At 39.8% G+C, this 24,540-nt stretch overlaps 4 protein-coding genes across 7 annotated transcripts; 2 read left to right on the top strand and 2 right to left on the bottom strand.

Moving 5' to 3' along the window:
• Positions 1 to 712: 712 nt before the first annotated feature.
• LOC136241773 (ribosomal RNA processing protein 36 homolog) lies at positions 713 to 4,683 on the bottom strand. 2 transcript variants are annotated; one of them, XM_066033080.1, is made up of 8 exons: positions 4,535 to 4,683; positions 4,408 to 4,484; positions 4,275 to 4,346; positions 4,123 to 4,186; positions 3,967 to 4,074; positions 3,851 to 3,922; positions 3,687 to 3,804; positions 713 to 943 (listed from the first exon to the last, which is right to left on the bottom strand). In XM_066033080.1, exons 1-8 carry the CDS (start codon positions 4,562 to 4,564, stop codon positions 792 to 794), a joined length of 693 nt encoding a protein of 230 aa, XP_065889152.1. In that variant the 5' UTR covers positions 4,565 to 4,683; the 3' UTR covers positions 713 to 791. The 2 variants fall into 2 exon arrangements, with proteins under 2 accessions (XP_065889152.1, XP_065889153.1); XM_066033081.1 differs by having other exon boundaries at positions 4,275 to 4,363; positions 4,535 to 4,571.
• Positions 4,639 to 6,565, top strand: LOC136241772 (phospholipid scramblase 2-like). The gene is made up of 7 exons (XM_066033079.1): positions 4,639 to 4,889; positions 5,441 to 5,518; positions 5,566 to 5,758; positions 5,827 to 5,938; positions 5,989 to 6,091; positions 6,148 to 6,206; positions 6,399 to 6,565. Exons 1-7 carry the CDS (start codon positions 4,763 to 4,765, stop codon positions 6,441 to 6,443), a joined length of 717 nt encoding a protein of 238 aa, XP_065889151.1. The 5' UTR covers positions 4,639 to 4,762; the 3' UTR covers positions 6,444 to 6,565.
• Positions 6,399 to 14,514, bottom strand: LOC136241752 (collagen alpha-1(IV) chain-like). 3 transcript variants are annotated; one of them, XM_066033049.1, is made up of 30 exons: positions 14,354 to 14,514; positions 14,220 to 14,298; positions 14,114 to 14,170; positions 14,018 to 14,062; positions 13,922 to 13,966; positions 13,821 to 13,865; positions 13,731 to 13,766; positions 13,615 to 13,677; positions 12,802 to 12,855; positions 12,721 to 12,747; positions 12,625 to 12,666; positions 12,497 to 12,532; positions 12,411 to 12,446; positions 12,323 to 12,349; positions 12,184 to 12,261; positions 12,058 to 12,132; positions 11,227 to 11,379; positions 11,134 to 11,178; positions 11,033 to 11,086; positions 10,929 to 10,982; positions 10,576 to 10,837; positions 9,698 to 9,853; positions 9,120 to 9,391; positions 8,620 to 8,832; positions 8,170 to 8,266; positions 7,996 to 8,121; positions 7,684 to 7,926; positions 7,280 to 7,624; positions 6,822 to 7,231; positions 6,399 to 6,765 (listed from the first exon to the last, which is right to left on the bottom strand). In XM_066033049.1, the coding sequence occupies exons 1-30, from the start codon at positions 14,365 to 14,367 to the stop codon at positions 6,562 to 6,564; spliced, it is 3,393 nt and encodes a 1,130-aa protein (XP_065889121.1). In that variant the 5' UTR covers positions 14,368 to 14,514; the 3' UTR covers positions 6,399 to 6,561. The 3 variants fall into 3 exon arrangements, with proteins under 3 accessions (XP_065889121.1, XP_065889122.1, XP_065889123.1); XM_066033050.1 differs by lacking the exons at positions 14,220 to 14,298; positions 14,354 to 14,514 and having other exon boundaries at positions 14,109 to 14,156; XM_066033051.1 differs by lacking the exons at positions 13,922 to 13,966; positions 14,018 to 14,062; positions 14,114 to 14,170; positions 14,220 to 14,298; positions 14,354 to 14,514 and having other exon boundaries at positions 12,810 to 12,855; positions 13,821 to 13,860.
• LOC136241751 (collagen alpha-1(I) chain-like) lies at positions 14,423 to 24,519 on the top strand. The gene is made up of 33 exons (XM_066033048.1): positions 14,423 to 14,607; positions 14,668 to 14,712; positions 14,766 to 14,810; positions 16,251 to 16,292; positions 16,344 to 16,391; positions 16,715 to 16,756; positions 16,805 to 16,858; positions 16,907 to 16,960; positions 17,128 to 17,196; positions 17,306 to 17,344; positions 17,407 to 17,442; positions 17,498 to 17,527; positions 17,584 to 17,619; positions 17,676 to 17,726; positions 17,773 to 17,844; positions 18,061 to 18,150; positions 18,197 to 18,259; positions 18,305 to 18,349; positions 18,393 to 18,446; positions 18,504 to 18,557; positions 18,599 to 18,812; positions 19,012 to 19,155; positions 19,215 to 19,358; positions 19,415 to 19,653; positions 20,235 to 20,441; positions 20,494 to 20,668; positions 20,719 to 20,865; positions 22,747 to 22,944; positions 23,314 to 23,408; positions 23,457 to 23,571; positions 23,620 to 23,655; positions 23,700 to 24,211; positions 24,262 to 24,519. Exons 1-33 carry the CDS (start codon positions 14,548 to 14,550, stop codon positions 24,466 to 24,468), a joined length of 3,462 nt encoding a protein of 1,153 aa, XP_065889120.1. The 5' UTR covers positions 14,423 to 14,547; the 3' UTR covers positions 24,469 to 24,519.
• Positions 24,520 to 24,540: the final 21 nt, after the last annotated feature.

Below are 24,540 nucleotides of genomic sequence, written 5' to 3'. Positions count from 1 at the left end.
TGGATTTGTGGTTAGCTTATGACTTACAATCACTGTCTATGTTGATCTGAAGTAGTATCATCCATTTCTTCATAAATTTAAACCTCTGAGCATATTTTAAGCTATGCGACCCTTAATACTCCCTGATCCATAATACCAGCATCTACCTTACTTCACACAAAAATATGTCAGTCAAATCTGCAGAGATTGGGATTCATGACTTACATGTTGTTTCATGAGATGTAGCAGATGGCTGCTAACACATGTACAGTCCAACTACTAAGCAGCTGATCCATTAGGTCATGTATAATGTACCACCACAGCATGTTCTACTAAACATCAACAGTACTGCTATCCCATGCACTTAAGAGTTAAATACAGCCAGGGAGTCAAGAGCCATGACATGCATGTTCAATCCTGAAAAAAATTACATGCTTATTAGCTAGTCCTTAACTAACTTTAGTACAACATCTATAACTTTGAGCTCTTCTTGCTACAGACTCTCATGATTTCTAGAACACTTTATATTGTAGTTCTCTGTTGGTGACCTTTGAATGTCCATAACTTTAATAGTCATGGTGGGTGCACACTGCACTGATCTATAATGCCTTTTTTTTAATGGACAAAAAAAATAGGCTGTTTCACAGAAAACTGTTGTTGCAATTTGCAAGTGGTCTTTTTGTGGTGTTATTGTTTTGGCTACCACAACATATGTACAGCTTGTTGCTATAGCTACCATATATACAGTCACAAGATTTATAATAGCATTGTACAAGTAGTCGTGTGAACAATATAACTATTAAAGTGTTGTGTTAGCTTTCAAAACGACTCCATCGACGGAAGGGCAACTTTACATGATCCCTTCTTGCAGTACGTCCTCGTTTCTTCTCTAAGTATTTTGTAAAATTCCCTTCTTTCTTCAGCTGTCGATATTTCTCAACTAGCTCAACCCTTTTTTTCACAGCTGTGTAATATAAATACGGAAACGAAAATGATAGTACACATAATGTACATATTCATGAATTTGTCTGTCCACTTTATACTATAATGCATTTGAGATATGAGCGGCTTCTGCCTACTACCTTCCATCGTATAATACTCATCCCAAATCTTAAGTTCCTCAGTTTGTAGATAGTATATACATTACACATACAGTTGGTTTTACCAGCAGAATGTACACACTATAAACAATTGATCGGACATAATAGCACGCCTATGGCGTTTCAGTCACTCTCAACCAATTCACAACAACCAAATTGAGTGCACAACTGATTCGCAAGTTGATGGATGATGGCCAAATATCCTCCATATATACTATTGTAGTCTGCATGAAAAACAATGGAGGACTGATTTAATATATTTCAGTCCCCACCAAAATATTTCCACTTCTAGCCCTCACTACTTGTCAATATTTTGTTCCCCATATTTATACCATACAGGGTGGAGCAACATAATGTTTTCTTCTATGTCTTATCTCATTACACAAAGGTTGAAGAGGTCCACATAACAATTGGACCACTTGAAACTCTTTACCATTATACATATATATGGAAGGTTGCTTTATTCGTGGAAGAATTTCAAGACATCATCACTTCGCACAAGATGTCATTTTATATCTGTGATATTTGAGAACCTAGCAGAACTCAAGCATACAGCACGAGCATATGCATGACCTAAATAAAGCCAACTTTGTTAACTTCTTAGAACTACAGATTACAATGGCTGCTACCATTAGTCTAAATTGGCGAAGTGCATTACGTTTATATTAGCCGGTTACAATGATAATCTTCAGATATCATATATCATGATATCTACGATAGCACTGTAATAGATTTTATGACAAGTGCTGCATATATAGTCAAGTGTCCTAGTACATCAGTTCTACAAAGTCACCAGTGCATGTATTTAACACAGATGTGTGGTGTAGTGTGTACGTCCATTGTGTGTGCGTGCGCGCGTGTGTATGTGCGTGTGTCGTGTGTACGTTGTGTGTGTGATAAAGGTCTTTCTTACAGTGAAACAAACTCTAATTATGAAATAGATCTGATATTATGAATTCCCACCTTAACTCTTGCACAAATTGCTACATAATACTGGAGACAAAACTAGGTACAATATTTGGTAACAAACTCTAGAGCTACTACTAGTATATTAAGATCACATGTTTACTATAGCACACCATGACAATCAAGTTCTCAATGCAACACTACTATTATATAATTATGATATTTTGTGATGTCATATGATGCTATAACTGCCATAAGTTGCCTAGCATTAAGACAAGATTATCTATTTAAATAGTTGCATTGCACTTCAAATGATTTGGTGAAGTAGTAAAAATGAGAGTGGTTTTCAATGAAACATTTATCATTGCAAAATGTGACAGGATACCTAACAGTTTGACACACAAACAAGAATAGTACGAGAACAGCCTCAGCAACACTACAGAAATTATGGATGACTCCTTTTATAAATACGATAGTCAGCACAAGAAGCCATAAATGATGTAAGCATTGCAGCTAGTCTACTATGGTAAGTAAAAGACATGTATAAGGAATAATGAACAGTGAGCAGTAAAGAAATCAAGAAATCAAGCCTTAGTAATGCTTGGCTGAACGCATCAGTAGTCATTTAGTCATTAGAGAATTCGGTTATATTTTAAATTCACTATAAACTCATTGAAATCGCCCTGAAGGCACATTTGGCTATGCTCTAATCATTACTGCCATGCATGAAGGAAAAGTAAAGCTACTTTTCAGGGTGATATTTTTAAATTTCACGATCCCTACTATACAGTACTACTGTACTGCACGATACAATCCTGTGAAACATAAAAGAATTAAGATTCTATCCTAAAACTCGAAACCACTACTCGGATTTCTACCAAGCCACTAAAATTAAGGCACTGCCATAATGGTTAAAATCTACGGACTATCTACTATGTACGGTGACAAAAACAAGTTGATGTTATGCTGTTTCTAAAAAATCAGGCTCCCATACAGTTAATGTCATCCCATTCTTACCAAATAGGCAATTAAATATCAACCATGTACATAATTTAGTTCATATTTATGCTATTGCTAATTCAGCTAGATAATAGATTTGTAAATACCGTAATTTAGCATATTTTTCAATTCATGAATTATATTGTAATTCAGGAATTACATTGCTATGCACTGCTAAGGAAGCATAACTCTAGCAAACCACTTTAAACTGCAAATTACACACAGAAGTATCTTCTCAACTGTTTTTACAGCCTTCACTTCTCACATACAAGCTGCTATTAGCATAATCATGTGGGTACGGAAAGAGAAACAAATATGCAAACATACGCACGTTTTTTGAAACAAAAACAGTGTTTTACTAGTTAGAGAGCAAAATATCCCTCAGAGTCTCACAATTAGCCTTTCCATAATGATATCATGCTAATTTCTATTTGAGGTACTCTTATATTTTTGAGTACTGTTTCCTATGACGCCAATATTATTGATAAATTATTACAAGATTAATAAAACCTATATCAAGGTGCAGTGATCAGGTATGGTGACTAGGTTATTAATAGAGTAATATTTCCAATGTACTTAGAAAACAAGCCGAGAATTTTGTAAGTAGCATACATGAATTCTGTTTATAGCATTATACTCATACTTGCCGTTTTACTGTGATATCTTCTTTCTGGATTACACAAACAATCAATATTCATTTACCTGATTTAAAATAAAATGCTTTCTTCCCTTTCTTAACATTCTCCCTCTGAGCACGATTATGCTCACGTACAACAACTTGTTTCTCTTTCCTCTTCTGTTCAGTAGCCTCTCTATCATCCTAATGACTAACATGATATACAAGACATTCAGTACCACACACCGACCATCCTAGTTAGTAAGCTTGTTAAATTCTCTTTCTTCTGGCCATGTGCCTTTTTAATAGCCCCAACTAAGACCTAATGATAGATAGGTACACCAGAATAATGCTTTATCATCATACCTTTCTTTCATTCTGTTTCATATCGTCAAGGAATGAAAATGATTTCTTGAATAAGTTGTCATTAAAAGCACCAGTTCTTCGATCAAACCGAGGATCACGAGAGCCTTTCTGACAACATACTGACATTAAAAACATGAAAATTTCATACAACTCAACTGGTTTCTTGTTGGTAGAGGCAGGCAGTCTTGGTGGCGGGTGCTTTGAAGATAACTCTAGTGGTCTAATAAACAACTAAGTACCTAAATATACAAATCACGTTGCTGCTCTCTTCAAAAGGCAGCCCTTTAATGCTGACACAAATGACAAACCTGTGCTTATTACGCCGCCGTTTTGGACGTGGTTGCTGGCGTTGCACTTTGCCCATCATAGTCGCATCAAATCTAACAAGTGTCACAACCTGTTATTAGCTAACATGATAAGCTAACAAACTAGCTGACGCACTTTTTGGCTCCAATTTTCTCCCGCAACGCTTGTATTTCCACAAAAGGAACATTAGCCAGCTCATTAGCAACCGTCTCCTACAGAAAGCGACATGTCAATCTTAGCTAGGCCATGTTTTAAAAATTACTTCATCTGAAGAGCTGCTAGACGTCTCCATTTGTCACACTGGCATCCTTATATTTCTCTGCTCGCCTTTATTTCTAATTAAAACACATCATAACAACGCACGTGCTGTAGCACAGAGTTAAATATTCGCGAGGCGGAGGCGGAGGTCACACCCTAAAAGGGGCGGACAGAAAGGAAACTGCACTATTCATTTGTTGCAAACTTGACTCCTGTCGCATTCTAATTTACCATGGCGGTTCAACAGCAAGTTCCGTGGATGCCGGCTCCTCAGGCGCCTGTCGACTGCCCACCTGGACTGGAATATCTCACACAAATCGAGCAGCTGCTCGTACATCAACAAGTTGAGCTACTAGAGGGTCAGTAAACAATACAATAATGTGTGTATGTATGTAGTTGATGAAATTGTAGCTTAGTAGCTGCAGGCGGCTGAGGGTGTAGCTGTGTGCGCGCGTGTTGCAATGTGTTGGTTACCATAGTGTTTCTATGGTAAGGCTCAACACTTTACATTGTTATGCAATCCTCGAAGTCATAATGTGAAGTTGGTTGTCCTTACATATCATGGAGACTTTGTACTAGTTAACAGTATAGTGGTAAATGCATGGAATGTGTTTAAAGCATGTACAGGCCATACCTTGATGTGGGAAAATAATATTGTACAAGTGTATGTGTTGGGAGTAAGGTAAATCAGCCAGTTTACCTTGCTCATTGCATTATTTTACATGCTCAGCAATAGGTATTAGCAAGAGTTCATAACATATAAAAATTTACACTAGCACCTTGTTCTTTGCCACCTTTATTGACACCTTGTAAAGTGCCACATATTATTAGCAAGCAACCTTACCACACAGTAGTTACTGGGCTAAATGGTTGTGTTCATGGTATATGCATTACTGTATTGTCCATGTAGTGATCACTGGGTTTGAAACAGAGAACAAGTATAGGGTAAGAAATGCTTTGGGACAACAAGTTTACTTTGCTGCTGAAAGTAAGACACATTTAGCAACCAATAACTTCACTCTGCATGTTGTTTAGACTCTAATTGCTGTTTACGTCAATACTGTGGGCCAAGCAGACCATTTGCCATGTCAGTCACTGACAACAATGGTACAGAGGTGATACACATGGAGCGGCCGATGAGATGCAGCAGTTGCTGCTGCATCTGTTGTCTGCAAGAACTAGAAGTTCAGTCACCCCCCGGAACTGTCATCGGCTACGTGAAACAAAAGTGAGAGACTGCAACAGAATTCAGCTAAGCAAAACATCTACCCAACAACTGTATTTTCATTTCTTTAGTTGGTCACTGTGGTTGCCTCAGTTTAGTATTGTCAATGCTGATGGAGATGTTATGTTGAGGATTAAAGGTCCTTGTTGTACATGTCAGTTCTGTGCTGATATTGAGTTTGAAGTAAGTACACCAATCATGGTGCTGAAATACTGCTTATCAACTCTCATAAGGTACTGAGTGCTGATGGTACCCAACCAGTTGGGAAAATCTCCAAACAATGGTCTGGTCTAGCTAAAGAGTACTTCACTGATGCTGATAACTTTGGGATTCAATGTGAGTTATATAATTGTTATGGTGTCCACCAATATGATTACTATATATTTGTATAGTTCCAGTGGATCTTGATGTAAAGATGAAAGCTGTGATGTTGGGTGCCTGCTTCCTTATTGTAAGTTACCAAAAAATTGTCTTGTGAATACACACAACATGTAATCACGTGCACATGTGTGCACACACGTGTTACATGCATACGCAATGAACACAGAAAAGACATGCCCCCCCCCCCCCCCCCCCCCCACACACACACACACACACACACACACAAATCATGTTATTTCACAAACACTACCATTCCATATAGGACTTCATGTTCTTTGAGACTAACCAGAACAACAACAGCAGGTAAATATCATTACCAACTAACTGAACACATTTTTAAATACTGCATAAATATATTGACTGTATATGTATATATTGACTGTATATGTGGCATATGATAAATGACAAATAATTGTTCATTAAAGTTAACTATTCACCATACTGATACACACACTACACCTACTGTATGTCCCTACTCTACTGGTCACCCATTGTGTAGTGTGTTCAGCCACTGGCTCACAAATACCTGATATGTTACACTTCACAAATGTACTCTGTGACCTCTTTATACAAGAGCCAGGTGATGATAAACTCTGTACCCCTGACTGAATGGTCTCAGATGAAGATTGCTGTAAATTGAATGGTATAGGATTTTAGTGTTGCAGAAAACAGGAGGAATACTCACACTGATAAAACTGTAGCCGTCCCACAGAATACTCCATCCTTGGGGACATGATGGTGATTTGTTATTCATACTGTGTAATGTCAACATGCTGGATGTTAGTAGACACACACTACATTGGCTAACAGTGTTTTGTACTTCAGCTGGTGATAAACTTGTGGTTGTGACATTGCTTGCTAGCCAGTAAGATACACAATCAGTTCCTGCACATGTTGAAGTGGTGAAGTGCATCAGGCAAGATCCCATGCTGCCTAGATCTTGTGTAGCAGTACCGTGTGTGGGATGTGTGCTCTGTAGGTAACTGTATCCACTAATGACATGTGGTAAGCCTTTTGGACAATCTGGTACCACACTAGTTTGACTATGGACTACTAGCAGTTGACCAGTAGGCTGCAGACCATTGCTTGATGTTCCTAAACATGATCTAAAAATTTAATTACTACAGAACTTAGTTTGTGTACCGTCAATTCCATTTCTTTCCTCTTTAGTAAACACTGATCGTTTGGTATTAGCAGAAGGCTGGCTGTTAAGTGCATCCATGATGTCTGCTGAGCTACATGAAGATCCCTTCTCTCCTTTTCCTCCAATCACTCCTTTTGCACCTTTGTTCCCTTTTGTGCCATTGAGTGCTGGTAATCCTGGGTCACCTCTTAACCCCATCCCTGGCTCCCCTTTGCCTCCCTTATCACCAGGTGGGCCAGGAAAGCCACGCAGACCACGAATACCCTCCTCTCCTTTTAAGCCAGGTTCACCCTTCTGTCCTGGCAGTCCATTGAGGCCTGGTTCACCAGACATTCCTTGTGTACCTGTTGTGGGTAGCACAGCAAACAGTGTATCAACTCTAAAACTCATATTTATATCATACCTTTAAACCCTTTCTCTCCAATAGGTCCTTGGGGTCCGGCTGATCCTGGGGGTCCAGGGTCTCCTTGGCGACCTGTTTCTCCTGGAGGACCAAGCTCTCCCTTTTCACCTTTAAATCCTTCCAACCCTTCATCTCCTCTGTCTCCCTTCTGGCCTGGCATCCCTCGAAATCCTTGTGGTCCGGGCATTCCTAGCTCGCCTTTTGTCCCATTGAGTCCCATTGGTCCATCAGGACCAGGAGGACCTATAGGGAGAGAGAGAGAGATAAGATAATTTTGTTTGGAGTTTCTGTATTGAAGAACTTGGGACGTACCAGTGTCTCCTTTCACTCCCATTTCACCCTTAGCTCCTTTCATTCCTGGTGGTCCTGCTGTGCCATTAGGTCCATCATCACCAGGATTGCCTGGTGGACCCATGAGGCCACGTTCCCCCTTATCACCTAATGATTGGATGGCATTAAATGAGATAATGATATCGTCGTGTGTACCTTTGATGGAGGCACCAGGAGGGCCCACAGGTCCAGCAGCACACATGTCTCCCTTCTCTCCTTTATCTCCATCTGCACCGGGAATACCTGCACTTCCCTGGGAAAAGAAGAGTATACAAAGCTATATTCTCAAGCTCAAATGTGTAAAATGGCAGTATCCAAACCCTCTATAAAAATTATTGTTACTTTGTACACCAACATACAATGAAATATTCTAATAAAGCAATCGTTTCAGGTTTGGTTGTTTGCATCATAATTAATCCTCAGATAACTGAGGTTTCACTGTTGCAAAGTTGCAAAGTTTTCCAAAGACTACAGAATGTATGTCAGGTACGTATGCTAGCCAACTATTACACACGGCATTGAGAAGTATAATAGCAATGCTCGGCTACAGAGTACCCAAAAGTACCTTGAAGTATACAATTTCCTCATATATACTAGTGTCCTCACCATTTCACCTTGCTGTCCTATGGTACCATTACTACCCTTTGCTCCTTTTTCACCCTTCTCTCCTGCCTCTCCTGAATCACCAACTCCTCCTGGGGGACCATCATCACCTTTTTGTCCCTTCTGACCCTTCATACTGATGTCTAGTAGTCGTACTTCTCCCTTGATTCCTTTATTACCCTTCAAACCCATCGGCCCCCTTTCTCCTTTATCACCCTGTTGAGTTATTAAAGATGGAACAATATCACTCAGAACAAAATTGTTATAGTCAACTACAGCTAGTTATTAATTAACCCAAATAGTTGTTTAGCTTCACATACCTACATTACCATTTTCCTTACCACATCAATGAATTTTGTATCACTGGTCGTTAACAATTTAGAATTAAGTTTATGTGGTCTAAGAAAATTCTTAAGTATTAGAAAAACATAGCCACCTGTCTATTAAGAGAGGTACTAACATTCTAATATTATTGTGACTGCTGTATTAGAGTGTTTCACTACCTTTTCACCAGGTGGTCCTGTGTTTCCAGGTAATCCTCTGAGGCCCCTATTTCCTTGTGGTCCCCTGTCTCCTTTATCACCAACTGGTCCGGAAGCTCCAGTTTGTCCAATATCTCCCTTAGGGCCAGGGGGACCAATGTCACCATCAGCACATGGACACTGGCCAGCATTGCCTTGTGATCCCTTGTCACCAGTCGGACCACTGTCACCTTTAGGACCAGTGTCTCCCTTTGGTCCTGGCAATCCATCATCTCCCTTTTTACCAGGAGGTCCTGCACAGGTAATGAATGCATAGCATGATTGGTGAATTTGGTGTGAATGTGATATCCAACACACCATGGCAGGCTTGATTTATTTATTTTTTTGTTTGCTGTACAAATTTACATAGTATAGTTACATACAATACATAGGGTGCGTAATAAGCCCATACTCCTCTCCATACACTTTGATCTGCTATTGATACCTGACACTACACAGCACTCACTGCCTTCGCAGTTCATAAATTTTCATCGTCACAAGACAGTCAAGAAGTTGTTATACCCTCCAAATACAAAAACATTCCTCTTTGGTTGTCTTACCTATTTCACCCACAGCTGGCTCTCCTGATAGCCCCACCCTTCCCTTATCTCCTTTGTGACCTTTCTGTCCAATAAGATTGCGTCCTGGAAAACCAGGTAATCCATCCTCCCCAGCTTCTCCCTTCTGTCCCTTGTCTCCCTGAGAGCCATCATCACCTGTGGAGTATGTGTGACCATTGTGAGTGTACATAACATTGTGATGTGCAACTTATGAATAATCTGTTAGTAGCATCAAGCACAGGATACTTTCACAACACTACATTTTTTTGAAAATCACTACATGCACAACAAGCAGTAGTCTGCAACAATGACCTATGAGCAGAATAGTATTAAACAAGAGCACAAAACATTTTCCCACATCGACATCCATACTAAGCCCCATCTTATAAAGTGATCTATTTTATGATGCATGTGGCACATTAGTAAACCATTTATGTGATTAGCTGTGTTTTGTTGCACACTACATATGTGACCGGATTTGCAAAAAGGTACCTTTTCCACATATTTGACATACGGACAAACAAAATGATGTAACACTTGACTCCTTATGCTGATTAACTTGCTCTTACTATCAAAATGTGGCCAGATACTTTAGCTACATTCATTGAAAATTTCAAGTAATTATATGTCATGATCGAAAAGTTATGAAGCTTTAAAGTTCAAAAAATGGGTCAAATTTTGTGTGTGAAAAAGGTACCTTTTCGCAAATCCGGTCACATATATAGTAAGATTTGGCAAATTGATAATGTAGTTGCATGAAATACAATTGTTGAAATTGTCAGCTATGCACATAATATAGGGGTGGAAAAGTGTTAGTATAATAAACACTTTCATTCACCAGCCAATATGCTGTATGGTACATATAACACAATAATTACCGGATGGTCCAGTATTGCCCCTCAATCCCTGTTCTCCCTTCACCCCATCATCTCCTTTCTCCCCCTTGACTCCAGGAAGACCAGGGAGGCCATCTCTGCCATCTCTCCCTGCTAATCCTTGAGGACCCATGTCTCCTTTGTCCCCAGTAGCACCAGGAGGTCCATTAGTTCCAGGAAGACCATCCCTCCCATTAGCACCTGGTATACCAGGTGATCCAGGAATCCCCTGTATGCCACGTTGACCCATAGATCCTTTGTCACCCTAGAAATGACACAACAAACAAATTAAGACAATAATATTCTAGTATGCAGATATATGTCGGCCAACATTAATCCCAAAATTAATCCCAAACCTTTTCCCCTTGGGCTCCTTCCTCCCCCTTCTCTCCATCACCACCTGTGTCACCCTGTGGGGTCAACAGAATGTACACAAGTTGGCACACACTCCACCACATACCATCATCCCTTGCTCTCCTTTAAGCCCCTTTTCTCCAGACCGACCAATAAATCCCTAATATGGAGTAATACCACATTGGTTGAATGTTATAAATATTTTACCTTCAGTCCTCTCAAGCCTTGTCTACCCATCATGCCTGGCTCACCCTATACATGAGGGTGTGCTAAGTGATTGATATATGTCATATATAGTACCTCTGGTCCTGGAGGTCCTGGGTCACCCTTCTCCCCTCTTGGTCCAGTATTACCAGGGCTTCCTGGGCGTCCACTGTCACCCTTTTCACCTTTAGTTCCTCCATCTCCAATCATCCCTCGACTACCAGCTCCTCCTTTCTGCCCCTTGGGTCCCTACAATAATGTTTCATACTGATATCTACACCACATGCACGCACACGCACGCACACGCACACACAAATTTCATTCTTTGAATTACTATGTATATATACCACAATGTAATATGACACACAGATGCTTCTGAAATGTATTGCCATAAAGAATGTATCACTTAGATGACAAGCACCACACTAATGTATGCAAAGTTAATGGAATTATAAAAAAGTCTTAGAATTTTCCTTTTTGTGATTCCTACCACAAATTTAGTATATTCATATGGAATTACTTCCTCAATACTAAAGAATTTTTGAGGTTACAGTCATGTAAAAGCAGAAGCATGTATTTTAGGACAGTAAGCTACTAAACTTACATGTGTGATATTTAACAGTTATTATAAGAACACTATTGATTACATTACATGTATGTATGCATGATGTAGTGGAAGTGATGTAATGTACATACACAGGCAAAGACCTGCCCAGTTTTAAATAATAAGAGAGTTGTTACTAAGGTGTTGCAGCTACTAAAGCGGAGCTGTGAGAAAGCCAGAGTATTACACATGTATTTTGTGTTACATGAAGACCAGCATGTTATTTACATATCAACATGCTACAACCTCCTCAGGTCAGTGTGTACACATTTTCAGTATGGGAAGTATAATTATTATCCAGTTCCTAAATACATGCTTCTTACTTGTAATGATTCACCTGGCCCTAATCTCACCACATCCAATCCTCTACCAGGAAAACCACGAGGTCCAATATCACCCTACAAAGTTGAACTGAATATCATTACCTTAATATTATTGTAACACCATACCCTTGGTCCTGGAGGACCTACAATTGCTTCTCCTCTTTCACCTTTTTCTCCCTTATCACCCTGTGGTCCAGCTATCCCCTAAACAAAACCAATACAACACACATCAACCTTGTGAAGTGCGTCATGAAAACAATCTTACCACTGGTCCTGTGGGGCCACGAAAGCCCTACAAACAGAAACCAATACATAATAATGCTATATGTCACTATTTTATAAGCAAGTCTTACTGGAAATCCTGGGCGACCTTTGCTGCCTTTGCTGCCCTACAATGTCAGTGACACATACAGGTACTAACTATCTGTGTATAACATGCCTTAAATCCTTTGGGACCTGGTCCTCCATTCTCTCCCTACAACAGAAGAACATAAAATCTTACCACAATAAAGTTCACGTATACATTTACACATACAAGTGTGCTAAATTATAAATTTAGTGACTCACTGGGTCTCCCTGGAGACCAGGCACTCCAATGGCTTGTTCTCCCTATGATATGTTAGCAAAACAATAAAGATAGTTATAATGCTATTTTGTGATCACCTTTTCACCGGATGGTCCTCTATCACCCTACAAGTATATAGGTTGACAATGTTAAACAGTTATCCAGTAGTACTATCTGACCTTAATACCTTTGGCTCCTGGAGGACCTCGATCACCATCACTGCCTATTGGACCCTGTAGAGAAAATAGAACAATGTATCATAACCACTAAGTTAGTATATATAGCTAAGTATGCATTTTATAACACATTAGGTAGTTGTAAGATGTTTTAATACAATAAGTATTAATAAATGTACTTGTATGTTTCTTTGTACATATTTGAAGAGCATAGTTTGTAAACAATGTTTTAAAATGTACATATGTTTATTGATATACAAATACCACAATAGTAATGAAATTTTTAAAGAAAACTATCTGCTAAACCTGTGCCAACCCTTTCTGTATGTGGGTATAATGGGTAGACTTTCACTTGTATAATGGGTAGACTTTCACTGACGTATGCGTTACCACTTTATTCATTACAGCTATGACGAGAGTAGCTACCATGCTGCACACACAGAGAGATAGTGGTGTAAGTTAGTGAAAATTATCTAGTAGATTTCTTAGAATAGGTCCAATGAAATTACGTATCTTTGCAGGAAATAGCTACTGCTGTAAAAGTTAAGAATCAAAGTTGTCAAACTACATAACTATACAGTGGCAAATTCTGAGATGTGTGCTGCAGACAAAAGTTTCAGAAGAAAAGGCTTCACAGGTGACAATTAATTTGCAAATGGCTCAATATTGATACTCTATAACTACACAAAACTTTCCAGCTAATGTAAGGAATGATATCACATGTGAATTTCATTTGGTTAAATTAGATTACATGACCAGCAAGCATGCCAGGCTTGTGGTGTGACACCCAACCCCGTGAAGCCTTGCTATACTCACCACATCTCCTTTACAGCCCTTATCTCCCATCATCCCTTGTGGTCCCATTGGACCAGTGTCTCCCTGCATAGCAGTGACCATCACAAGTATATGGTATCAACACGGAGGATGATTACCTTCAGTCCTATTGGACCAGGTTCACCCATCATACCCTGTGATAATATGATGTGTGATGGTGTTAACAGATGGCTTAGTAGTTAGCTAACCATTTCTCCTTTACTTCCTTTGTCTCCTTTGTCACCAGCATTTCCCTACATGTGCAACAATTATTATTATGCAAACATTTACAAATACAGTTTATGTGTACCCGAGGTCCACGGTCTCCTTTGTCACCCTTGCTTCCTCGTCGTCCCTGCAATTAGAGTTAATATAATAAAATTTTAAAGAAAGGTTGGTCACTCACTGGAGGCCCTTGTGGTCCAACTGCTCCAGGCTCACCTGGCATACCCTAGTATTATAATAAAATAGCTATCACGTGCTAATAATATACATACATAACCTTCTCTCCTGTGATTCCAGTGCAGTTTTCACAATCTTCCACAAAAGATGAATTGGTCTACATAGTAAATGATATTTTATGATGTTACAAACACAATGCAGCGTACCTGAGCTGTCGCCTTAATCGTACCGATCACAAAGAGGCAGTAACAGCACGCCAAACACAACGTGGTTAATCGAGTGGTGCTGTTGTCGTGACAAAAAGTTTGAAGATGACATTAATCATGATAGTACAACTCACCCCAAATATTTCATAGCTAGAGGCGATCTGAAACAAGCTTGTTAAGAAAATTGAGCACCAATTTCCAGCACACCTGTTAGCGACCGCCTTGTTTGATCTGTGGCAGCGTGTGCTTTGATGTGCGGTTACATCTAAAAGCCACAAATGAGAGATGAGATCGACGAATGAAATAGTTCACCCGAGATAATACAAAGATGTCCATCTGTTGGAGCACGCTGTTGTCGCTACTGTTGATGTTACAGGAGATCAACTGCGTTAGTGTAACTCTTCTTCATATTGCTAGCTATTTTGTACCGCTCTGTTTGCTTTTGTAGCAAGAGTGCGAGTCGTGTACTTGTCCATGTACGAAAGGAGAAAAGGTGAGCAGATTTGTGTAATAAGGATGCAGATTACTAATATGGGTGTTCTGTAGGGGGATCAAGGTGATGTGGGTGTACTGGGACCTGCTGGAGCTCGTGTGAGTCATGTTTGTAGCTAGCCTCTTCAGTGTACTAGTTAGCTAACGTGTACACTATATACACACAGAAACTACACACGTCAAGCAACACAAACACACTGATATACGTATCTATCTATACAAACACAGACTTGCTCTCGGACTTGCTAGACTAAAAAGTGTACATATGCAGCTATAGACTAATGGTAGGCTTGGCATATAAAAATTTTCACAATCTTGTTAAAATGTGATAAATCCATAATATTAATAATTTACATATAATTTGTCGTGATTTTATAATAGTATTAATTTTGTGAAATTTGTGAAAACAGTCTCATAGAAAAATAAGAGTTACTATAATTCTTAGTTAACATATTTCCTTGCTGTACATACCTACAGTAACAGCTGGAGCATCAAGTGTGCATAGTGGTTGAGTTTAAATAGTCCTCGCATCGATTTTTTAAAAACTAAAGTAATAGCCTCCAAACTTTGTGCCTGGCTTCTTTATAGAGCTCTGCTTGCTTGTCACGAACTCCAATAGTACCTTTCACCAGCCTCCAGGATGGCATAATCAGTGGCATAGCTAAGGTGGGTACTGGTAGGGCACAGGCCCAACCAATCAGTTCCAGTGCTCTACCAACTCAGGTACTCACCGTACATAGCTAGCTATAGCTAAATTGTGCAATACGAGGTGCAATATGAAGCCTCCTACAGCTACGTAACTAATAATAATTATTATGTAAACAAAACATACGTACAGCTAGTGTCCTACTAGAGACGACAAATTTTAGCTGCAAAATGCCACCAAATTGAAAATTTTTCCTGGGGGGGGGGGGGGGGGGGGGGGAGAGGGGCATGCCCTCAGACCCTGCAGCATGCTGATTGCTGCAGCTTGTATGCATACAATGCAAGATACAATGGTGCCCAACCAATCCCTCTGGGCTAGCTACACCACTGGACATAATATTCGGTAACAATTTCTCACCTAGTTTGAGATTATAATCGTGTGGCTCACAGTACTTGACATGAGGATTTGCTTGTAGCATTAATGTATGTTTAATTTGTATAAATACACTGTTGTGTTAGGCAATTATCTTGTGTTACGTTTCATTGGCCTCACACATTAGCACCACATTTCAGCATCAGGAAGTTTACTATTATCACAATGAAACTTCTATGTAACAAAAGTTACAGTAAACAATTCACCACCAGTCTTGCATGGCCAGCCTTCTTTTCCACTCCAGACCTATATTGAAAAAGGGTCGGTTGACTATACTAAGCACTTGAATTACTTACTACTCTGGTTAACTACTAGGCTGCATTCATGAACATCAGCTTGTGTCAAACTTGAGCAGCACAATATTCTCTCGACTAACTTCAACAGGCATATATGGCTTACATTTTAGCTGGGTGTGTTGTAGCAAGAGTTAAATAATGTTTATTTCCATTATCTAATAATAGGGCATTAGCAGAAAAGGGATGAAGGGGGATCGAGGTCGCAGGGTGAGTTATCAAAATTATGGCATCATTTTATATTATGATGTAATAATATAGGGTATTGCTAGTACTGTTGCTGGACCATCAGGAGATAGAGGAGAGGAAGTAATTATACTCACTGAACACACACCATCTAACTATATTTAGTTTTAAGGCTTGTGATAAGCTGGCTGCAAACTTCTGTGCCTTTAATTAGTTTGTAATTTTGGGAACTATGAATTGTGCATTTTTCGTGGTGCTTGGTAAATACAATTTATTTATCAAAATCTGGAGCCATGTACACTAGGTTTGTAGATGGTGTGGAATATTATCAACTGTATATGTGAAGCAGATGCTCATGTCAGTCATATCATTATATTACACAATGCTACACAATATTTTCACCGAAAGAAGCAAAGTGTTTCATCATATGTCCTGCTGTCTCCTAGGGTGATAGTCCTATTGGAGAACCAGGTGATCCAGGAGACCCGGTTAGTGCTATTATTACAATGACCAGTTAACATTGTAGCCCATATTAGGGAGATGTGGGGCCACTAGGTTTACAGGGAACACCAGGACAATGTGGTGACATTGTGAGCATACACCACACTGTTCTATCATTGTCTAGTATTGTTTGTTAGGGACCTCCTGGTCCCAGTGGTAATCCTGGCTTGTTTGGACTACCTGGAGAAATCGTAAGTCTATAGAATATTCATAGAATAACATGCAGTTGGTATATTTGCTATAAATTTACATGTAAACTGGTGTTCTATATGGCAGCTACATCATATTTAAACTTATAATAACATTTGATACCTTTGTACTTTTCCAGTGTATAGCTTATTGTGTAAATTTCCGACAGGCTGATGATGGATTAAAGGGATTTCAGGGTATGCCAGGGAGGAGAATACGAGGACAGATTGGTCCAAAGGTAAGACTTGATTAATAGTTTCTTTTCTTTTTTTGCTTCTCACATCATTTAATAGCTCACTAACTTTGAATACAATGTGTTCATGAGTTCTGTCTATATAATGTTTTAGGGTGTTAAAGGACAGCTGGGAGTTGCAGTAGGTCCACAAGTGAGTGCCAATGTGCAATGTAATTAATTTTATTGACAATCCAAATAATATTATTTCAATAGGGAGATAGAGGAACATTAGGTATACGTGGAGACCCAGTAAGGAGACCCATCACTATTCATATGTCTAACACATGTTGTCATTTTTTACCAGGGCTTCCCCAGTGATTTTGCTGGCTCAAAAGTATGTGTCTTCATTAGTTTCCATCATTACTGACAACTTGTGTTTCTCCTTCAAAGGGACCTGTAGGAGAGAAGGGACTACATGGCTTTAAGGTATATACATACCAATGTACAGTACTGTTACAATAACACAAGTATTATGTATTTAGGGTAACAAAGGAAGAGTAGCTCGATCAGAGGAAGGGCCACAGGGACCACGAGTAAAGAATAGAATCCTTGACATTACATCACTACATAATTGTACAGGGCTTTATGGGACCGATTGGACTAAGAGCTATACTGACCATTGAAGCAGCTAATCGAAGTAACCTTTCCATTGTAAGTTCATCTCGTGTGGCCAGACTGCTTTTTTCTCACCCAATAACAGAGAGAAATATGTAGTCTGGTCACACAAGACTGTGTATGCTTTATAACAGAAATAAACCACCTATGGGACCAAGTGGGATATAGCCTCAGCAATAGTGTCATTAGGTCCTGAGGTGGTCATATTAAGGAGGTCTTTGCTATATGAGGTTTCATTGTGTTTTTATGTAGGGATCAATAGGGATGAGTGGAGACAAGGGAAGTACAGGTTCTAAAGGGTTTAAAGGTAGTAACGGTGTTGATGGTGACAGAGGAGATCAAGTAAAGACTCATCTGTATTAGGCTTAATATTCATTGGTTAACATAGGGTACTCAAGGTCCTGTTGGCAGCCAAGGCATTCAGGGTCGTCCAGGAAAGACTGGCCCCAAGGTAAGTCCCATAATCACAATCAAATCACTGCTGAGTGTTTTACAGGGTGATCTTGGACCTGAAGGAAGGATGGGATTAATAGGACTGCTAGTAAGTGAAGAGCTTTATATTTATAATTGTAAGATCATTACAGGGGCAAAGAGGAGCACCCGGTATACCAGGAATCCCTGGAGAAGATGGGGATAAAGTCGGTGACACAGCACAATAAAATAAATTTAAATGTTTCCTACACTACTATGGTTAGGGTGACACTGGACCAACAGGGGCAACAGGACTACCAGGAGAGCCGGGTGTTAAAGTGAGTATCTTTAGATGTCTCTTTATTCATATTTTGTGCAGGGTTCAGCTGGTGATTTAGGAGATATCGGGTTGCCAGGATTTAACGGGAGTGATGGCCTTCCTGGTGAAAATGGAACAGATGGAATGAATGGGTTGCCAGGTGAAGCTGGAGTTGCAGGATCCAAGGGAGCTGTGGGGAGTCCAGGTCTGCTAGGAGTGGATGGGAAAGATGGAAATGGTGCAAAAGGAGACACAGGAATGGAAGGAGACCAAGGTGGAGTTTCAGTTTAACCCTAGGAATCTATGTATAGTATATCACTGAAACACTATTATTCCTATCAAGATTATGATGTGTTTAAGAAATACACTCTAATACAATATACATTTACAAGAATGTTCAACCCCCATTTGCTTTTACAACACTGTGGCAGAGGTGTACTAAGGAATTGTGTTTGCTGTGGTTTTTGGTTTAGGTGAGAGTGGTGAACGTGGAGAAACAGGACCAGCTGGTGATACTGGAAGTTCTGGGCTACCTGGAAGCAAAGGCAACAAGGGAGACATGGGTGATGATGGTCGACAAGGGCCAAAAGGAGGCCCTGCAATTCCTCGGTTTGATGGTAAACAAAATCAAAGTTCTGCACTAAAATGATAGCTATTTAAACTTATTGTTTTGCAGTGTTTAAAGGTGCTAAGGGTGAGCAGGGATCTCCGGGAAGCACGGGGCTAAGAGGAGAGGATATCCCTGGACCAAGTGGTCCCAAAGGTACACCAGGAATGCCAAGTAACATAAGTGGAGTTATTGGAGAAAAAGGAATGCAAGGTTATTACTATAATCACCTTATGTTGAATGGTTTGTTCATTTCTATGTTTGTTTAGGCGAGGAAGGTGTGAAGGGAGAAAAGGGTGTACGTGGAGTTGGTTGTTTTCTGCTTGGTACAAATATCACCGCAACTAACATGGACAATTGTTCTGATGGATTTCCAGGGCCGGTTGGACCACCTGGTCCCCCAGGAGAGCAAGGACCATCTCTTGCTGGAGAGAAAGGCATACAGGGAGGTCGGGGACTGAGAGGACTAAGAGGATACAGGGGCCAGTTGGGTCCTAAAGGATTGCAGGTCTTTTCGTGTCACTGTAAATAATACATATGTACTTTGGATTTAGTTTCTCTGTGTGCATGTGTGTGTGTGTGTGTGTGTGTGTGTGTGTGTGTGTGTGTGTGTGTGTGTGTGTGTGTGTGTGTGTGTGTGTGTGTGTGTGTGTGTGTGTGTGTGTGTGTGTGTGTGTGTGCACATGAAGTGGCGGTAAGCAGTTAGGGTGTTGTTGGTCTGGTAAACAAGTTTAGCTGCTGTTATGAGAAAATTTTAATCACATTACTTCAGTGACCAGCTGTATTAACAGGGACTTGGTGTTAATTTGGGAAGTATTTTTCCAAGCTAAGTTACTATGTCCAATTGGGTGCGTACACCATCACCACCCATGAGGTATACATATAATGTAGTTCTAGACCTGTCCTTAAGAACATTTGCTGGCATGATGCCCAGTACCTGTTCAGTGTACAGGTATCCCAGGTTGTTGTGACCTTGTAAATAGCAACTGTAAAGCCTTTATTATTTGCTCTATGTGTTTGTGCGTGTGGAAGTCTCCATATATGTGTGTGCATGTATGCATATATGTGAGCAATCATCGGTGCCCACAGGTTGATGGTGACATAGGCGATGTGGGACCAAGAGGGGAAGGTGGTAATCAAGGAGATCCACCAGATCCTGATGCCACAGTAGAAGTAAATGGTACAAGAGGTGACGATGGCGATTCGGGGGCCACTGGTGCTAAGGGCATCAAAGGAATGAAAGGACAGAAGGGTGAGATGGGAGATGAAGGTGAACTAGGCTTGAAAGGACAGAAAGTATACACAACACTGTATGTAATAACAGTAAACATGACACAACTATATATAGGGTATAGAGGGTGCTGCTGGTATGGATGGAGCAAATGGCACTAAAGGAGACATTGGTACTGGACCACGTGGACCACAAGGCGACAACGTCACTGGAGAAATCGGTGACACAGGAGACATTGGACCACTCGGGGATGATGGCATCAATGGAACGGAGGGAGAAATTGGACCACAAGGTCGGTAAATAGCTTTTTTCTCATTTGGTAATCATCATATGTTTATCCAGGTCCGATTGGTATGGGGGGAGATATTGGTGCCACAGGACTTACTGGAGATCCTGGTGCTGAAAGTAATATTACTGGCCCACCTGGTTTCCCTGGAGACAGAGGAGACCAGGGACCTAGAGGAGCCCTGGGCCCTCCAGGATCTTTAGGTACTATGAGTGTACTCAATAAGTGCACACACATAACTAACTTGTATGCAATGGACTCAATATGTAGAAACTGAAAACATAACTGGTCCCATAAACGTTTATTCTAGTAATCTCATCCTTCATTGGTTTTAGACTATCTTCACTATTAAATCAAGTGTTTCAAACATATAGGCTATGCACAATTCTAAGAAGTTCACACAGATGGTGTTGATACTTAAGCAGACTGTACTGTCATGTTATAGAGTCATAACACAGAAGAAATGGGATGAGTCACATACTCCACGTTGATTAGTAACCGCCTGACAGACATGATTTCAATGTGTATAGTTTTAGTTATCCAATAACAGATTCTTTCATTTCTGTCAGACTGGGCTTTCTGCATGGAACCAGATTTGTTGTAGCCAAATTCTTTTCCATTAGTGATACCACGATAATCGCAATTGTGATGATAGCTATTAGACACTTGTACTTCATTTCAAGTTCCTTGTGTTACTAATTCATATCAATTGTGAACATATCAGCCTTGCTAAATATGAATCAATAAAGCAAACGTATATCGTTATCATGATACTTATCGTGATATAAAAAATTCTATATTGTGGCATCATTAATTAATTAATATGGAGATCACTAATTTGTGGAATCCTTGTAAGATAGCTACATACTTTGTTAGTGTGACAGAGAGCTATATGTCAGCCAGCTGTTTTTCACTAATCATCTTGGCAAAAAAGTTATTACTTTCAAAACCCCTGCACAAACCATGCTATAAGTCTTGAGTGATTAACACTACAACTTCAAGTCTCCCAACCTATTAGAATGTGTTATATCATAACTCTTGGTTATATACACTGCAATAAGCCAGTAAGTAAAGTGGCATGCATATTATATTAGCAAAGGTGAGTTATCATCAAAGTATCTGATTGACCATCGTAATCTTAAGTGTACAATCTATGATGATAACACAATTATTTCTACTTATCGAAGCAGATGCAATGCATGTGTTATTTTTGACTTGTTTGTGTCCCATTTCTTTCTCTTCCAGCACAAAGATGCTTATATGTGGGTAGAACATTATCATTATTATTAGTACTTTACAGTGGCCAGCAATGAAGCAACTTGTGCTGCAGCCTTTGATTAATACTGAAGTTTGGACAATTGAATACCTAAGCTATAGCCAGTGTTGGGAGTAACGCGTTACATAATATTATTACTTTTGTGGTAATTAAGTAATATAACGAAATATGCTATAAAAACAGGTAATATAACTCAAGTTACTTTACTTACTAATGTAATGCGTTACCTAAGTAATATAGTCACTGTAAAGAGTCTAATATTATGTAATATTATTACAAGTAACAAAGTTACTAATCTCATTAGTATCCACTGTGTAACGCCTAGCCACAACGAAGTAACGAAGCCTACTGAATGAAGCTTATTCACCAGCTTCTTACTTATAACCAAGATTTGTACATTGCCCAAAAACGCAATCATGTCACGTGATAAGGTGGTAGTTTCACACATGACAGCTTAAGACTGTGGACACAAAGTAATATAATAAGTAATACTATTATAGTTACTTTATTTTATGGGTAATATGTAACTGTAACTAAATAGTTCAGTTGCAAGTAATATGTAACTAGTTACTTTTACAAGTAACTTGCCCAACACTGACTATAGCAAATAAGGTGAAACAGAAGCTGTTAAAGGAAATAAAAAATAATCCCAGATTGAAACTCTGCAGGCCACTCAACGATTTGCAAACATCTTTGCTTCTTGATCTTGCTACCATGTACAAGTGAAACCATAATTTAGCACCATGACATGGATTTAATAAATACTGCACTATATTTCATATAATAATTTACATGCACTTGTTAAAAGGTTTACCTGGAGATTCTGGGGAAGAAGGCTATGATGGAGAACAAGGGGAAAAGGGTGCAGCAGGACCAAGCATACCAGGCGTTGTGGGTGTGGCTGGTCCCCCTGGACCTGCAGGACTAGTAGGGAGGCGTGGCAACAAGGGGGATCCCGGAGAACCAGGAATCCCATCCACTATACAAGGATCTAATGGAATAAAAGGTAGAGTGAGACACAAGACAGAATCTTGTTTGACATTAATTCATAGTTTATTTTGCAAACTAGAACAAGGAAGTGACACTTTTATGAAGTGTATATCATGTATACATGAATATCTGTAAGCAGTTCATGAACCTGTAGAATTGCATTCTCTGTTTAGAGCTTACCAAATTCTCAAGTTCAATAGTCATAGCCCGCCATTCTAAACAATAACTTGTACATACCATAAAATGCTTAAGTATTGAATTGCTACCTCATTCTCAAGTTTAGTTATGGACATACAATCAGTTTTGTCAGAATGACCATAAACTAGTTTAATGATGCATGAAATATCATTACTACTACTACTACTACTACTACTACTACTACTAGGAATCATGGGAGACAAGGGGATGAGAGGAACTAGAGGAGAAAGGGGTCCACAAGGAATTATGGTTAAAGGTCAAAAAGGAGAGAAGGGTCAAACTGTAAGGATCATGCTCCACTCACCCACAGCGTACGTTATGGTTGTTTAGGTCAAAGGTGAACCAGGAGTTATGCAGCCTGCTGGCAGCATGGGTGCTGATGGAGAAATGGGAGAGAAAGGTGATCAGGGCTTGCCTGGTGACCCAGGAAGCTTAGAACTACAAGGTATAGCTAAATGAATTCCAGTCTAAATCTTTAATTGTTTTGTTGAAGCTCTCCATGCCAGCTTAGAATCAATGAGAGGAAAAGGTATAAAATAACAATTTTGCTAAATCTACTGCGGTTTATTTTAGACGATAAAACTGATGATGTGGACTTTTACAATGACAAGGGAGATAAGGATACCACTGGAACTTCAGAAGGTTCTCACAACATAGACAGGAGACACACAGTACAAACCAATACACGTGATGGAGTAAAACTTGCCTCACAACCTCGGCACTTTCTAGTACGACATAGTCAGTCACCAGATATCCCAGACTGCCCAGAAGATACCTCAGTACTATGGAGTGGCTATAGCCTTTATTCATACATGTTTGGTGACCTAACAGTCACACAAGATCTGGGTACCCTTGACTCATGTGTAAGACTGACCGATCAAGCCTATTACTCTTACTGTAGTGTACCCCCTGACTGTGGGAGGGTATCAATGGCATCATGGTTATCAGATCGTAATGCATCCATCAGTCGTTGCACCGTATGTCATGTTCATTCTCTCCCACTGACACTACACAGCCAATCAACTATCCCACCATCTTGTCCTTCCAATTGGAGCCCACTATGGCAAGGATTCAGTCACATACAAGTAAGACATATTGTCAACTACCATGCAGTTTAGTGGTTTAACTCCTCTAGAATGTTCTGGGTAAACCAGGTGAAGGATTGACATCATCTGGATCATGTTTAGAGAGGTTTCAACCTGCCCCAGCAGTGAAGTGTTCAGCACATGGACAATGTGAAGAAGACACCATCAAACAATGGTTCGCAGCTACTGCTGATTCAACCGGAAGCGGAACCACGAGACGACAAATTAGTAGATGTACTGTTTGTTTACGGAATTAAAATATCACGAGACTTTAACCACATTACGTATTAAAATTAGCGGTCGCCGCACTGGGTATAAAAGGCGCGATC

This window comes from Dysidea avara, chromosome 12 (genome assembly GCF_963678975.1).
Source record: "Dysidea avara chromosome 12, odDysAvar1.4, whole genome shotgun sequence".
In the NCBI taxonomy this organism is placed as follows: Eukaryota; Metazoa; Porifera; class Demospongiae; order Dictyoceratida; family Dysideidae; genus Dysidea; species Dysidea avara.
The sequence above is the reverse complement of the archived record's forward strand: the minus strand, read 5'-3'. Positions and strand labels throughout refer to the sequence as shown.